The sequence below is a fragment of the Pygoscelis adeliae genome, unplaced genomic scaffold (assembly GCF_000699105.1).
Source record: "Pygoscelis adeliae isolate BGI_AS28 unplaced genomic scaffold, ASM69910v1 Scaffold161, whole genome shotgun sequence".
Taxonomy (NCBI): domain Eukaryota; kingdom Metazoa; phylum Chordata; class Aves; order Sphenisciformes; family Spheniscidae; genus Pygoscelis; species Pygoscelis adeliae.
Genome location: NW_008824061.1, coordinates 1,984,300 through 1,999,826, shown reverse-complemented (window position 1 = coordinate 1,999,826; position 15,527 = coordinate 1,984,300). Strand labels below are relative to the sequence as shown.

General features: G+C 46.5%; 1 protein-coding gene across 1 annotated transcript in view; it reads left to right on the top strand.

Annotated features, from left to right (window-relative positions):
* LPP (LIM domain containing preferred translocation partner in lipoma) overlaps positions 1-15,527 on the top strand; it is a 282,269-nt gene that overhangs the window by 62,778 nt on the left and 203,964 nt on the right. The window contains exon 4 of the mRNA XM_009334106.1: positions 1,518-1,719. Within this exon, the coding sequence (XP_009332381.1) occupies positions 1,527-1,719 (193 nt within the window). The 5' untranslated portion in view covers positions 1,518-1,526. The remainder of the gene's footprint in view (positions 1-1,517; positions 1,720-15,527) is intronic.

Genomic DNA, 15,527 nt, shown 5'->3' with positions numbered 1-15,527 from the left:
AATGAGCTGTATGTGGCTGCACTTCTCAGCTTTGGAAATACCTCCTTGTGAGCCATTCAGATAGATGGCTGCATGCATGACCTGTGTCAGAATAGTTAGAGAGCTGTAGCATTGTGGACTTTGGTAATGATTTCACTCCAAGGTGGTCTGCATCTGCCAGAGGCCACCCTTCTTCTGTCACCTTTCCTCTTCCCCACTCTGAGCTCAGAGGACTGTTCACACCAGCTAATACAGCCCTTTGCTGCCACACTCAGCAGAGCTGCAACTCTCCCTTGTGTCTCAGCCCCGGCAGATTGCACTTGCTGCTGCGCTTAGAGACCACCTCTTTGCAAATCCAGCAGGGCCTCTGCTTTGTCCTGTTCTTCACAGATGGAAGTGCTTTTCTGCAATGGCAGTCTGCTAATGTCTCCCATGGCCCGGTGCTATCTCTTGCACTGATCCTTTTCCATGAACAAAACAAATCTTTCCTGATCGGGTCACAGCTGCCTGCTGGTTTTGGTGGCCTTGAGGAGTCCTGACATCAAAGCAGAGCGTGGGCAGAAGCGACAGGGTGCTGAAGAGCTCCAAAATTAGCGTTGGCTTTTGTCTGTGTGGGGTCTTCATTTCCTCATCATATCTCAAATCCAGCTCTGTAGGACCATCTGATGGTACTGCAGGGCCATTGTTGCTATGCAGTGAGTATGGTTTGTGTGTGGTGAAGAGCACTGGTTCATTGCAACGAACAGGGTTTTTTTATGGGCAACATTTTCAGCAGTGTCTGAGTCCAGTTCTCAAAAGTGATGTAGGCTTTTAAGAGGCCAAAGCCAAGATTTTCATAAATAAGTAATGATTTGGGCTGCCTCTGTTTTCTGTTACACAAGTTGAGATGTCTAAAAGGAACCTGGTTGTCAGTGGTTGTGGGATTCTGGCATTTTTTCAGAATTGACATGCTTTTAAAATATCTTAAGCTGGGCATTCAGAAATGGAGGCATCAAGAATGATTAGCTACTTCTGAAATCCTTTTTCTTAAAAGTTTGAATGAAAGTTGCTGGGATGTGGGGTCCTAAATGACATGTGAAAAAGTGCTAAAGGTGTATTTTGGAAGTGTGTCTGCCTATCTGTGACTGCAGTTGTCCCCAGAGCACCTGCACCGTTGTACATTAATTTACTCGCAAAAAGCTAACAGGGAAAGGCAAATGTATCACTACTATGCTGAATGGATGGGGGGATTGATGGGCTTTTCCAGGGTATCAGCCTGCCTCTGCTTTGGTTTGGAGGGGAAGAGAGCAACGTTTTTTGCAGGCACCACCAATGAGCTGATCTGTAATCCTGACCTACTGGGGAAAGAAAGACAAGTTTGTATTATAAGTCCTATACATTAGGACCAATATGTTTAAAGATAAGCGTGCACAAGTTAAACATGTTAAAGGGTTTTGTGGGTTTGATTTTATAAACCAGCAAAGCAGTAGGTTTGCAACTGTTATTTCCGCAGCCTAAATTCCTAAAGTACGTGTGATTCTCTTTGCCTCTCCTCTCAGATCTGAACCATGTCCCACCCATCCTGGCTGCCACCCAAGAGTACCAACGAGCCTGTTGGTCATGTTACTGCAAGGATGGAGACCACACACACCTTTGGGACTCCCAGTATCTCGGTGTCCACCCAGCAGACACCAAAGAAGTTTGCGCCTGTTGTTGCCCCCAAGCCAAAGTACAACCCATACAAGCAACCGGGAGGTGATGGTAAGTATTTATTTTTTTAGGAAGGAACCACAACTATCTAATTCAGAGGAACCGACTGCTAACACGGGCTGTTCTTGACTTGCTCATTGTTGATGAGTTTGTGGGAGCCTCCCTGTTTCAGATCATTCAAATCAAGAAGAGTGCGAAGGTATCTCTTACCCTTGCTCTGGCTAGCTACCCTCCCGAGAGGTGCAGGGCTGGGGGAGGACACGAGGACAGATCTTTCTTGTTTTTAACTGGGGACAGATCTATCTTGTTTTTCATTGGAAGCAGATGTCCTATGTCCAAGACTGGTACTCTTCAAGGGGTTTTGCTTTTTTGTCTCTGCTGGTATATCCAAGGAGCTGGTGCTTAAACAACCCTTTTCAGTATTGGTTCTTTCATCACAGCACAATGGGAATCCTTTACAAACGTGGGACTGAGCTGTGGGAGTATGGGTATAATTGGGGTGGTAGGGTGTAAGTTTGGCAGAACGGGTCTAGCAGTGCTTCCTCTCCAGCCTGCTGGTTTGCTTCAGTTTTACCTTCTTTTCCCTCTACTATGGAACACTCTTGAATATGAAATAATTTAATGATATAATTCTGAGGATATTTACATGACCATTGCAATAGCCTCTGGAGCTCTTATGTCAGTAAAACACACGCCTGCCAATCACTGTGTGTTGGCCTTCCTCTCCCTCCTGCTATAAAAGTCCTCCTGTCTTCATGTAGTCGAGCAGCAAAGTGTGGGTGTTGGGTTCCTGGCTTGCGGACACATGGAGGGAGGGAGTTCCTGGCAGCAGGAGCACATGGCTGGGAGCGCCTCTGGGGTTTGCAACTAGAAACCTGCCAGCAGAGCACCTGGGATGCCCCTAGCTGACAGTGGAGAGCGTGTGATGGAGCCTTACTGCAGCAGAAACAAGGTGGAAGCCAAGGATTTTAGGAGAGAGTGGTGTAGCTGTCTCTGGCAGAGTAGTGACTTTTCTATTCCCAGTGATCTACTGTGGTTAGGAATGGGTGGAAAAATCTTCCCCCTCCTCTTCTCCATCCTCTCCCCCCCCCCCCCACCCTCCCCCCCCCCCCCCAAAGAAAAACCTCAGCTGTATTCAAGAAAATTGCCAAACCAGCTTTTGATTTTTGGTTTTGATGCTCTACTTTGTTCCATCACCACTTTTCCCTCTTCTGTGTTGAGTGCAATAAAATAAATGTCATCTGTATCTTTTTTTCCTTTTTCTGCTCTGTCTTTTGAAAGCGTATGCATTTGCAGGAAGACTGCAGAATAATGGAAAGGAGAAATCAGCTGTATTCAAGAAAATTGCCAAACCAGCTTTTGATTTTTGGTTTTGATGCTCTACTTTGTTCCATCACCACTTTTCCCTCTTCTGTGTTGAGTGCAATAAAATAAATGTCATCTGTATCTTTTTTTCCTTTTTCTGCTCTGTCTTTTGAAAGCGTATGCATTTGCAGGAAGACTGCAGAATAATGGAAAGGAGAAAGAAAAACAAAGCAGCATATTAAATCTCGCACTTGAGCGATTTTCTAAAGTCAAGGACATTATGTAGGAAAGTTGGAAAAGTCTGTCGAGTGTTTCGTTTTTTTCCCTCTGCCACTCTAACTTCGGAGAATTCAGAACGAAAAAAGAAAATGTGTTGGAGGGGAAAAGCGAAGTCATATGCACCTGTTCTGTTGCCTTCAGTAACAAAACATTAGCGAGTAAGAGGAAGAGAAAGACATTTGGAATTAAAAAAGTGAAAAATAATCCATTTCTGAAGTGCAACGAAAATGTCACCTTCAAGTCAAGTGGAAATTCTTATTTTTCTCATTCTCTTAAAATTTAAAATAATAATGGAAAATGACACTTTTTTTCTAGGAAAACTGTTGTTGATCAACCACTATTTTTTTTGTGAAAAATGTCAGTGTGCCTTAATTGTCGGTGCTTTAGTGATTGTAGATCCGCTTATATGTGACTGAGGAACATTATCACCTTCTAAAAAAATTCTTTGTTTCTTGGCATTTGGGGAAGGAGACTTTCCCTAAGAGCAGAGCAGACGCTGCAGGCTGAGAAGGGGAGACGAGGCACGCAAACGTTCCTCATGCAACACTGACTACCCAGTCCCGCAAGCAGTTGAGCATCGCCAGGTCTGTTAGAAACCAGGAGACATCGGGAGCTCACAGGAGGCCTTTTTCAGTGCCAATCCCTTGCCTTGTCTGATGCTGGGCTTTTGGAGATCCCATCGTCATCTGACAGGCCTGGAAGAGCTAAGGGTTGGCCAAGACCTGGTCAGGGACTGGCTTAGTGATGTGACAGTGTGCCTGCAGCTTAAGCTAATCCACTTTCAGAAGGTGACACGCTGCTGGTCGGTGTCAGCAGCCGGTGCAAAGCCATTAGCCCAGTCATATATAAGCCTGAGAACACGAGACTTCTGGGATCTGGCAGACAAGGGGGGACAGTGAGAAAATATTTAGCCCAACATGCTTCATTCACTTTCTGTGGCTCCCTTCTCTCCTCCAGGCTCCCTAATTGTTTCTTCAATGACCTCCATTGTTTTTGCAGCAATAATTCAGCCTGGGAGATGGCTTCATGCCCCACTGGTTCCCTGTGCAAAGGGGCACCGCGAGTTGTTTTGCCTAAATTAGTTCTCCGTTGGTCACAGGTTTTTCCCATCTGGTTAGCTGTGAGTCTATAGGTGGAGGAGCTGCAGCATCCCCTTGTTACCCCAGTGTGTTTTCATCCCTCCTGCCCCCCCAGAGGTGCTTTGCTGGAGGCACGTGGGCTTTCCGCCCATGTGTAGCATGCCGCGCAGCGTCCGTCTGCAGGAGATGAGTGCGAGCAGCAGCGCCGCTCCAGGGAACGGCTCTCCCAGGGCTGCGATGGGGCAGAAAGCGGCCGTGCACATCACAGCCTGGCACAGCCTTGCCTGTCTCAGCCGTGTCGCTGGAGTTGGCTCCCTGCTTACCAGAGGTTGCAGGGATGGTATCGGGAATCTCTCTGGGAGACAGGCAAATTCTGTTCCTGGTAATTTCTTCAGCTTGTTGCTTTTAACATTCAGGAAAATGCATCCTCTGGCCTCACATTTCTTTATTATTATTTTGTAGTTACGTTGCTCACACGTAGTGGGTCTGCCTGGCTGATAGCATTTGTGGTTTTATTTCTTGAACGCATTGAAAGCGGAGGGGAAAGACACTGGAGTGACAGGCTGTGGAGCAGGTGCTGTCTGCACGGCGGGGGAATGACTGTACCCCCCTCTCCCTCCCACCAAGACATTTCCTTGGTCTCACCTTGACTTTGATTTTATTTATTTTTTTCCCCAACACCTGCACAAAAATCAGCCAGATTAAAAGCTACTCAACGGAACTTTAAAACAAGTTAGAAATGGTTAAATGATGGGAAAAAAGTGAAATCGCAACAGCCAGCGGTTTATAAACCAGCAGCATTTTAATGTGACCGGAGCACTCAAAGTGTGCATGGTTTAGACCAACTAAGTGAGCAATTTTCCCAGCGCTGCCAGCTCCCCTTCTCGCTATGTGCCACGCTGAGTCACTGCAACTTGTTTCAAACTAGATTTGTCAACTCATCAAAGCAGAGACCACGTCTTGTTGTCACAGGGATCCATTTGGGGGCCCCCAAGTATGACTGCAGTAGTAGTAGCAGTAATAATAATAAATAAGACCACAGCTCTGATTAATGTCCTGCACGGGTCTCTGCTGTGCAGCTGGCTGGAGAGGCAAGCACAGCTGTGTTTTTATAGGTCCTACAAACACCGGACCAGACTTCCACGTGCGGTGGGCTGGGCTGGGTTTCTGGAGGATTTAGTGCTAGCGTTCCCCGCTGTGACAGTTTGCGGGGAATTAACCTTGCCTGATCCTGGGAGGCGTGAGCACCACGGTGCCTGGGACATACAGGTGCCTGACATCTTACACAGCTCTATTTACCCCACGGAGGGAGGAGAGCTGTTTGAGCTTGGGGAAGATGATTTTCTACAAGATAAACAAGCGTGCATGGGGAGGAAGTGTAGCTGCTAATGAGTTAGGCTGGAAATCAAAATTAGGTGTCCAGACATTCGAGCAGTGGCTCTAAAAGAGTGGCACCAGGGCCAAGGGTGGTCCATAGATGGAGCTGGATGCGTTTGCAGTTGGAAAGCATCTTCTGCATGTTGGGAGAAGATGGGTCCCGAGATGGATGAGGCATCATCCAGCCATGGGTCCTGACAGTCCACCTCTCGTATTTGGCTCCTTTCTCTGTGCTCACACATGTTTGGTGCTACCTGCCTCTTCCCTCTGTTCCTCAGCAGACCCCATCCAACAGCATGCATAGCGGGTCTTATCCTCTGTACTGACTGACCAAAAAAATCTCTAAAGCAAAATAATGCCTTCTTCCAAGGAGACAGTATTAATTTTGTTTCCTTTAAAAGCATTGGATGCCCCATCATTGGAAGTGTTCAAGGTCAGGTTGGATGAGGCTTTGAGAGTTGTCCCTGCCCATGGCAGGAGGATTGGACTAGCTGATCTTTGACAAGATGAAGGTCCCTTCCAACCCAAACCATTCTGTGATTCTATGGTTGCCCTCCCTCCTTTCCCTGCCGCTTATTTCTCTCCTGCTTTCCAGCTTTTACACTTAAATTGGTGTTTCAGCATCATCAACAGAGCTGGGGCCGTGGGGTAACGCTGCCACACAGCTGTTCCCGTCTGTGCTGGGCTCAGGAAGATGGGGAGGATTTATAGCTTGCAGATGAAGCAAATTCCTTTTCTCCTCCTTTCACTAGTCCCAAAGAACAGGGCCTCACCCTCCAGGGCAGATGAAGGAGGCGTCTGGCACGGAGCGAGGTTGGTGATGGTTGATCCACCGGCTTTGTGCATGCTGCTGTGGGCCTGCTGGCGGCGGTGCTGGTGCGAGCTTGCACACTCCGTGGCACGGGGAGGAGAGCTGGCAGCCGCTCTGAAATGAGTGCCGCTGTGGTGGGGCAGTCGGGGTGTGCTGGGATGGCAGCATGGGTTGCGAGGCCAAAATCAGGGGCTTCAAAAACATGTAAAAACCTGTTGTCAGCCTGAGGCGCTTGGAAAAACCTGAGTCGGGGCTCTTCAGGCCATCGGTTGGCTTGAGCGCAGTGCGTGGCAGAGCTTTGTGGTGTGATTTGCCTTTCAGTTTGGATCCTTTTAGTTTCGAGCTTGTTTTCATAACCGCAAAAGCTCTTTTTCCCTTGCCTTCCCCTCTCCCTCCAAATCGAACCTCACAGACATGAGCAGTGCAAGTCCAGGAGAAACAACACTGCTGATGAAGCCCGGCCAGGTTGCAGGGTTGTGCTCCCCAGTCTGGCATTCATGAGCACTGCCACAGCTCCTGCGGGTCGAATACAGCTCCTCTGCCATCATGTGTGGTCACTCAAAGGGTGATTTGATGGTGGCAGGGAAGGGAACGAGTCCATCCTTGCCTACTGGGAAGTGCCAGATCATTGCTTGGCACCCAGGAGGTCTCCTGCTCCTGCGAAGATGACTGTCTCCACTCCCAAGAAACCAAGTTCCTCATATTCTTGCAATGACTTTCATTCATATGAATCCAACCATGTGTGTTTCTCAAGCTGCCTGAGACAGACCGAGATACCACAGTGCCAACCCTGGCCAGAAAGGGATGTGCAGACAGCATCTGTCCCAGGACAGTTGCTTGGTTTTACAGGACTGCACAGCGCTTGCACATGTTTCTCTGTCACCCTCTCAGGCTTTGAGGACACACTTTGCAACATTAGCCACTTTAGTTTATGCTGCTGGGCCCTTGTAAATTCAGTATTTATTAGTGCTGATGTCTTTTCCTTGTAATTGCCACCCTTGGTGAATACAATACCTGAAGAAACAGTTAATATAGATTTAATAATGGAAACTAAATGAAGGGATGAGAATCAAGCAAGCTCTTCCCTTCTCCTTCCTTTTCTTGGGGGTGACTTTCAGATATGGTGAACAGCAAGACTCACGTGAAGGTCTTTGAGGTTTTCATTACTTTTTTTTTTTTAAAAACCATCTCCTTCTATTTACCTTGGTGGGAGGACAGGGCAGTGACTCACGAGACAAGGCACAACAGCAGCGCCAGCTGCAGAGTGAGGTTACATGGTTGACACCAGTGTGTATGCTTGAACCTGGCTGATCCAGGTTTCCCAGGGCTTGGTCCTCCCTGCCCTCCTCCTCTTCATGCACGTGGAGGCTCTTGAGCACTGGCTAATTATATTCTGCTGTGTCTGTAGGGGACTGGGAGCATGAACTATCAGGCTGTTTGGCGGGTTTTTTTATAGGCAGTTATACCTAGTGGGTTTTGTTTACAGCAGCTGCCATCAGTAGCTCTGTCTAATTTTTGAAGCTTGGGTATGGATTTATTGGACTAGACACTCTGTGTTTTAGCTGTGCTGTTCCCTGCTCTGCAATCTATGACAGTTCATAGAAGCTAACCAGGTCCAGAGTCTATTCATTACTTGGATGAGAGCCCTGAAAGAATAAATTCAGGCTGACTTGGGAGATTCTGCAGGTTTTGTGGTTTTTTTCTGGTTGTCTGCGCTGGGTCTGCACCATAGCAAAAGGAGTCCTCGCTAGTGGGAGGACTGTGTTGGTTGAGAGGTGGCATACCTGCTCCATGTGCTTCTCGTGAGCTTCTGCAGTGCTGTGCTTGTCATCGGACGGAGACTAGGGCGCAGCGAGCTGTGTCTAAGCCGTGCTCCGGTGGTGGCTTGTGTGCACCTCGTCCAACACTAACATGAGATAATGTAATTTAGTCTTTCATCACAGTGGAAGCAGAGGCTCACTGTCTTGCACATGTTGTGAGTTACGCATGTGGACTGTTGCTGCTGCCCAGATGAGGCATGGGAATATGTTGTTACTTGGTCATTTCGATGCTCAGTTGAGTCCTGTGAGTACCAGAGTTTTTCCAGTGGGATCTGCTGGTCTCTGCCTCCTGCCTTGCTCCTCAGCTCTGCCACCAGCTGAAAAAGTCATTGATGCTCTGGGGGGGAGGCAGTGTCCCAGTGACGGGACAAATAAAATAGGCTGAGAAGTGCTCTAACCCTTTTCTGGTCCCGTCGTGCTCTTGGGATTGAGCTTGCGGAGATGAAAAATGTTGTGGAAATAAAGAGGTAACCTTACTGTTGCAAATCATCCTGACTGTGCCTGAGCAGAGCCCCCATGTTGGTGTTTGTTTTTTTTTTTTAGAAAGTGTTTTTAAATTGAGTATTAAAAACTTTTAAAGCCCTTCTTAATCCTTGCTCTCATTCTTCCAAGTGTTTTTTGCGCTGAACAAAATGGAGCAGATGAAACAATACTTTATTCATTAGTGTCAGGACTGCATCATCCACAGGCTCTTACAAAATACAGCCAGTGAAAATGAACTTGAAGCTCCAGGCCTCTTTGTGGTGGCTTTGCTACCTTCTACGCAAGAGCATTTAAAGCACAAACATAGCCCCCAGACCCCTCAGAACAAGCGGGAAGGTGGGGGTCCCTCATTAAGGGATAGCTGCGAACCAGTTCGGAGCAGCCTTTCGGAAGTCTCCATTGATTTCTCTCTAATGACATCCTCTCCCCCGTTAGTTAAGAACCAAGTGAAACCAGTTGGGAGCAAGTGGTGGTTCTCATTTGTATAATAGCAGATTTAAATTGCCCCAAGGAAGCCGAGCTGTGTTGAAGAGGCGTGAAACCGAGCTGGTGCCTTTGTGCCCGGGCAGCATCCCTCTACTCGATAGCTTATGAGTTATGGAGGCATGGAGTTTTGCGCAGTTGTCCACAGCATGGTGAACCGGTATCAGGACTTGTGATTCTCACGGGTGCAAATTAACCGGCTCTGGGTGGGTCCTACTGTTTTGATTGCAGTCTTCCCAGAAGTTGTTACTGCTTGGGCTGGATAATAGTGTCTGCATCTGCTTTTTTTGTTAGAGACAAATACGTTGGTCTGTGCTCTTGGCTTTGCTCTCAGGATGAACGTTTTCTTTTTTGAAATACCACCTCAGCTAATGGCACCGGGAAAAATGCAAGATAAAACAGGTGCATAAAAACTATTATTGAACCAGTATGCTTATCCATAGTTCGCAAAATGTCAAGTCAAGCCACCAGGTTTTATTAACAATTCTGACTGTGTTTTGTTAGAATTACAAATATTAAACTTTCACAGGCTCTGGAACACATTGCCTCTTATTTGGAAAGTACTTGAAGTAGTGCCTAGCCTTGTTCTTAATTCTGGTGAGTGAGCTCGTATTTTCTCTGTTATTTGGTATCATAAAGCAAACATTACGCTTTTCAGCAGGTAGATTTTTAATTTTTTCTGCCATGCCTATTTTTTTCTCATTTTCTTTTCTTCCTGTCTGTCTGTTCTTCCAAGATACTATATTTAATTTTTTCCACTTCATTATTTCAAACATTGAACAGTGATTCAGCTTTGCAGTGGCCTGTTCTGTGAACCACAATAGTTTGGGTAGAATAAAGAAAAAGGGCAAAAAAGGGAAGGGAAAAAGAGAAAAAAAGACGGTTCTGACATACACTGGAATGGAAAGAAGCCATCTTTTTATAACTCAAATTGCAAACATCTGTCACTGACTATATCAAACCTACTTTTAAAAAGATAACGTTTGTCCTCTATATAGTTTTAAAGGGCTGTGGTGCCCAATCAAAGCAAGAGTGCAATGTTAATGCAGAAATAGCTTGAATTCAAGCAGGCAGCACTTGTCCCTTTTATTATAATCTGAAATTTTAACATCCTCCAGATGCTAGTCTGTTAAATAATAACAATTGTTATATGACAGTTAACAGTCGAGTAATATTTTTTATTTTTTTGCCCTTGTTCACACAATGCAGCTCTTATGTGCCCTGAAAACTAACTGTTATAATAAAGGATTATATATTTTTCCTTTTCTCTGCCTAAAGCTTTTTTGCTCTGCCTGACAGAGTACTGCTAAGTCAGAGCAACCAATGAATGTCTATTGGATTATATTACAGGTTGGTCTAATAAAAGGTTAGAAGAATGAGTGAGCAACTCTTGAAGCCACAGAAGCTGTACTTGTGGCCAAAGAGCAGGCATTTCTGGCAGTGAACACTACACAATTACAATTTGGACTAGATATACGAGGCCCAAAATGCTTGTCGCTAAGCAAAGCGTGTTGAGATGGACTGGGAGCAAGAGCTGAGGGTCCATGAGGAGGACTGAGAGTCCTACAGCTCTGGCTGCCCTGGGGAGGGTGGTTATGCAGAAGGGGGTGAGCAGGGATCTGGTCTAGTTCCTAATAAGCAGACATCACTATCTAAAAATTCCCCTTCTGTCGTCTTCTTTAACTAGTATGCACACTGGAAAGTTGTAGCCACAGAAGAACGTGCAAGCGTGCTCTAGGAGCTTGATTAGGAATTTACCCAAACTATTTGAGGAGCTGTGAAGTGCAAAAGACTCACAGGTCTTTTCCAACTCTTAATTCCTGTGATGACAATGACTAAGGAGAGGTTTTGGTTTAGTCTAGAAATGACCAAACCGTAATGCAAAGCCTGGCGTGAAGGGCTGGTTGGTAGAAATCACACTGACATGAGAACTGCATTTGTTTTGCCAAGCACTGAGTTTATGGGAAATGCCGTGGAGGTGAGGAATAATTGTAAGAGGAGGGACCTGTGCATCTGGGCCACCTCTGTTACAAGATGCATTTAGAAGGATTTAGCAACTGGCTTTTCTAGATATTCTGCAATGGCATTGGGCTTTGTATAGTATCGGCACCTGTGGTGTGAGGGTCTGCCCAGGGGTCCTGCCGCGGGAGCTGCTCCTGAGCAAGCTGGTGGAAGGAGAGGGGGGCCCTCAAGAGTGGGAAAAGAGTACTAAAACAGTACTAGTAAACACAATCTTTCAAAAGTAGGTTTAATATAACAAATTATAGAAGTTTGAAATTTGTTATAAAAAGTGAATGTGATGAGGGTTAAATTCTTACTAAGTGGAGACTGATGGTCTCTGAGGTTGGTGACCCCATCTTGAGCCGTATCAGCTGGCAGCAGAACTGTTCTTTGGTAACAACACCAAAAAAATCAATTTTCCTTAACTTTTTGCCCCACGTGCCCCTCAGCGCACGCTCACAATCTGAGCTCCAAGTTTCCCATCTCCCCCACTGGCCCCATCACTTAGGGCTCTTCTGCAAAGGACACAGTGCCAGGCTGTGGCTGTTTCAGCACGTACTGGGAGCACGTTGGGCGTCCCGGTGGCTTATTGGGACCACCGGGCACTTACAGTTGGGTGCATTTCCAGCTGCTGTCCTCATCCAGAGCAATCCAGCTCAGCTCTTTGCAGGACCAGGTTACCTCCCGGCCCCTGAAGTGTCAAGATCAGCTTTATAATGTGCCGTCGAACTCTTCAAGGGAATGTGCTAACCTGCTGCGCGTTACATATTTGCAAAGTCTTTTTCAGGAAAGTGAAAAGGGATAATCATAGTTCCTGGGCCACTTCTCGGGAACGGTAAGGAAAGGGGGGGGTTCTCAACGAGGATCCATTAACACCGCTCCGGCTGACAGGCAGTGAAACACAGGAGGTAAAAGTCCATTCTTCTCCCTTCCCAGTCCTGCGATTTAAAATGTTTGAACGCGCACTTCAGAAGCCGGGGAAGTAAAAGCCCCCAGTTGTGCCAGAAGACTCTGCAAAGGCCATGGCGAGCAAAGGGGCTGCGGAGTGTTAATACAGTCCATCATTTTGTAACGAGCCCAATGTTCTTGTATGAGCTGTGTCAGGCTGTTGTCTGCACGCTGTCTTTGCTGATCACAGTAATCGGGTCATAAGAGAGGGAGAAGTAATAGTGCGTCTCTTAGCAACCAGCCCCAGGAGAAAGAGAAAATTACTCAAACAGACTATCCAGCCAGGGAAGTAGAAAGATGAAATTTTCTGAAAGTCTGTTGGAAAGTGCTCAGGGACATAATTCTTTTATGTGTGAGATCCTTATAGGCTGGATCCAATGATATCAGACACTTTTCTTCCTTGTCATCTTCCCGGTAAACTTTTATTTTTAATTGGCCTCAGAAAAATAGGGGGGAAAACCCCCCTCTGAAACGGAGACATTTTAAAAAATAAGTGGCAGATTTTTGTATTATCTTTAACAATGCCAGGGAGAAGGGAGGGAGGGGGGGGGTCAGCGTGTCTCAGGCAGGAGATGAGGGGAGCTTCTTATCTCTGCGCGAGTGCTTTGAATGCTTCCCATGTCAGTACTAGCCAAAGCATGTTGCTGTATCTGCCGATGCTGCGGTGGCATGTACAAAACAAACTTGTTGGGTCTCTGTTGCATTGCACGGGGTGTCACGTCCCATGAGTGTCATGGACTGTGCTATGCTGATTGACAGCTTGGCAGAGAGCTGGGCCCTATGTGCCCTCCCAGCAGCCGTGCTGGGACAGCCCAGCTGAGAGGTCAAATGGGGCAGGTACTGGTCAAATTCATGCCAGCAGCCTTTCCCTCATTACCCTGGTTTTCTGTCCTCTTCCAAGCTGCTGGTTTGTGTAAGATGTAGGGGAACGTCTTTGAGGCCTACTCAAAGGCCATTTGGCCAATGTTGGCCCCAGGGCTCAGAGGGGAGGGCGGTGGTGGGGACAGTCTGGAAGTCATAGTAATAAAATTAGGCATTTGCGCTTTGTGTGCAGGATAGGGACAAGCTTGTGTGCTTGTATCTTCTGCTTTTAAAAGATTTTTTTATTCCAGATTTTGCACTTCTGTGGTCAACTAGTCTACATCCTTCCTGACGGGGTATGCTGGCTGCTTAGGGGAAGGGGACTATGTCTGGGGTAGTCTGCCCACCCCCCGCTAAGCAAGAGCATAAATCCATGTGTGTTTAATGGAAAGACGCATTCTCTAAGATGGTTGAGCCCCCCCTCGATTTGCAGTTGCATCCTTAAAACTATTGTGGGGACAAAATGTTTCTGAAATCCTGACTTAGTCCCTGGTTCTGAGGAGACATAGGGAAACTGTTGCATATGTGGGGGGGAACCGACACTTTTAGGTGACCCAGCTACTAATCTGTGCCCTTCCTCTGCTTTTGTCTGCTCTGTGATCCCACGGCATGACTAGGTTGTGCAGAGGGATCAGCTCACCTCTGCATGGGATAGCTTGACTTCCAGTAACAGGTTTACCTGCAGATTCGTGTGGTTTAATGAAGGCTGCAACCGTTCCCCCAAACTGGGATCCTGGACGGCTGGATAAAGGGTTCAGGCTGACCTCTGGGCTGCCATGGTTGATCTGTTGTTGGTACCTGGCTTCGCTCAAGTCTTTGCATACATGGGCTTGGGTTGAACCTATAGATGGTATTGCAGACATGTTCCAGGAGAGAATTGCTAAAGTTTTCAGAGACAAGGCTGATTTCAGCATCTTATCCTGGAAATAATCAGTAGAAGAGAGAGGAGAAAAAAAACAACCTTGCAGCTGCACAGAATTAATAGCTTAGGAGCAACATCTACTACTGTCAGGGAAAAGTGAGATAAGGAACAATATTAATTGTAACTGCTTCCAAGCAAGTCATAGAAGGCTGCTGCTTTGCTGTCTTGTCATAAAGAAGACAGACTTTCTTCCTTAAAAGTTTAGTAATTGAAGAGTTTCCTTGCTATTTTTGTGAGTGCCAGTAAGCGATGTTTCCTGGAAATTTTCCCCCAACTCTATAAATACCGCCCCAGGGCTTACAACAGTGACTCAGTTTGGGAAGTCAACACCATGCACTTCCTCAATGCAGCCAGGCAGCCCCCCAGGCGGAGTGCATGACTTCTGCAAAACCATTAATTGGTTGATAAACTGCAGTAAATTAGGCTCCTTCTTGAAAACTGAATTCCTGTTGCTCAAGCTTACCTTCCTGTCATGTTAGAGATGAAGGCACAGGGGGCAGAGGAGGCTGAAGCACAGTTTGGGTCTGGAAAGTTGTAATTGATGTTTCAAGGTGCCACCTTTCCTCTTGGTAATATACTCATCGAATGACCCCAGCTGACAGATAGATGAGATGTTCCTAATTGCCACCCCTCACTGTCCTGGGACCAAGATTCTCTCACAGATCTTGTTTTTGTAATTGGGTCCTTTCCTCCTTATCATTACGCTTTTGGCATCGCTTTTTGTACCGACTGGGCACAAATAGAGCCATTTGTAATTCTTTGTATGGCGCCCAAGGAGAAGTAGGACCTGGCTGACTGAATTCATTCTGCAAGTATAGAAGGAAAATTGCATTGGGAGCTCAGGTCTGACACAGATGTCTTACATAAAAATGAATTTATAAAGACAAGAGGCAACACATGAAAGAAGTGAGAGCTGGGTATAATCACAGCTGGCCTGCATCTCCTCTGATATCAGCGTGGATGTGAGACCACACAGTCATAACGGGTAATGTATGAAGTGCTGCAGTATATTCCTCATCTTCTGCTTAGTCCATTCAGTGTCTTAGATTTGGATTAAATTCATAATTCCATTCTCCTTGTTAACCCGTCCCTGCCAACAGTGGTCCTGCAGAGTGTGAGCCTGTAATCCTTCTCTACAGCAGAGAAGGCAGTTGGGTTTGTAACATGAGAATACTTGACCGACTTCTCTGGGCTCATCAGGCACTCAGCCTGTGTGTGTAAAAATGGGACATAATGCCCTCAAGAGGGAGAAATGACCTTGTGGCAGCAGGAGGGGTTCAGGCTGGTGGATCTCCAGCTGCCAGATCTCTAGGTTTCGTTCAGTTGTTCACTTCCCTCATTAGGGACAAGAGTCTTTTAGAGAGCTGCAGGAACAATTGGTTTGGCTGAGCCTGAAAACTCTTGGTATTTAAAACATTTCTGCATGCCAGTAAATCGTTCTTGTTGGCCGGACAGAAAATATTCAAACTTAGCAGCTAATCCAAGACAAG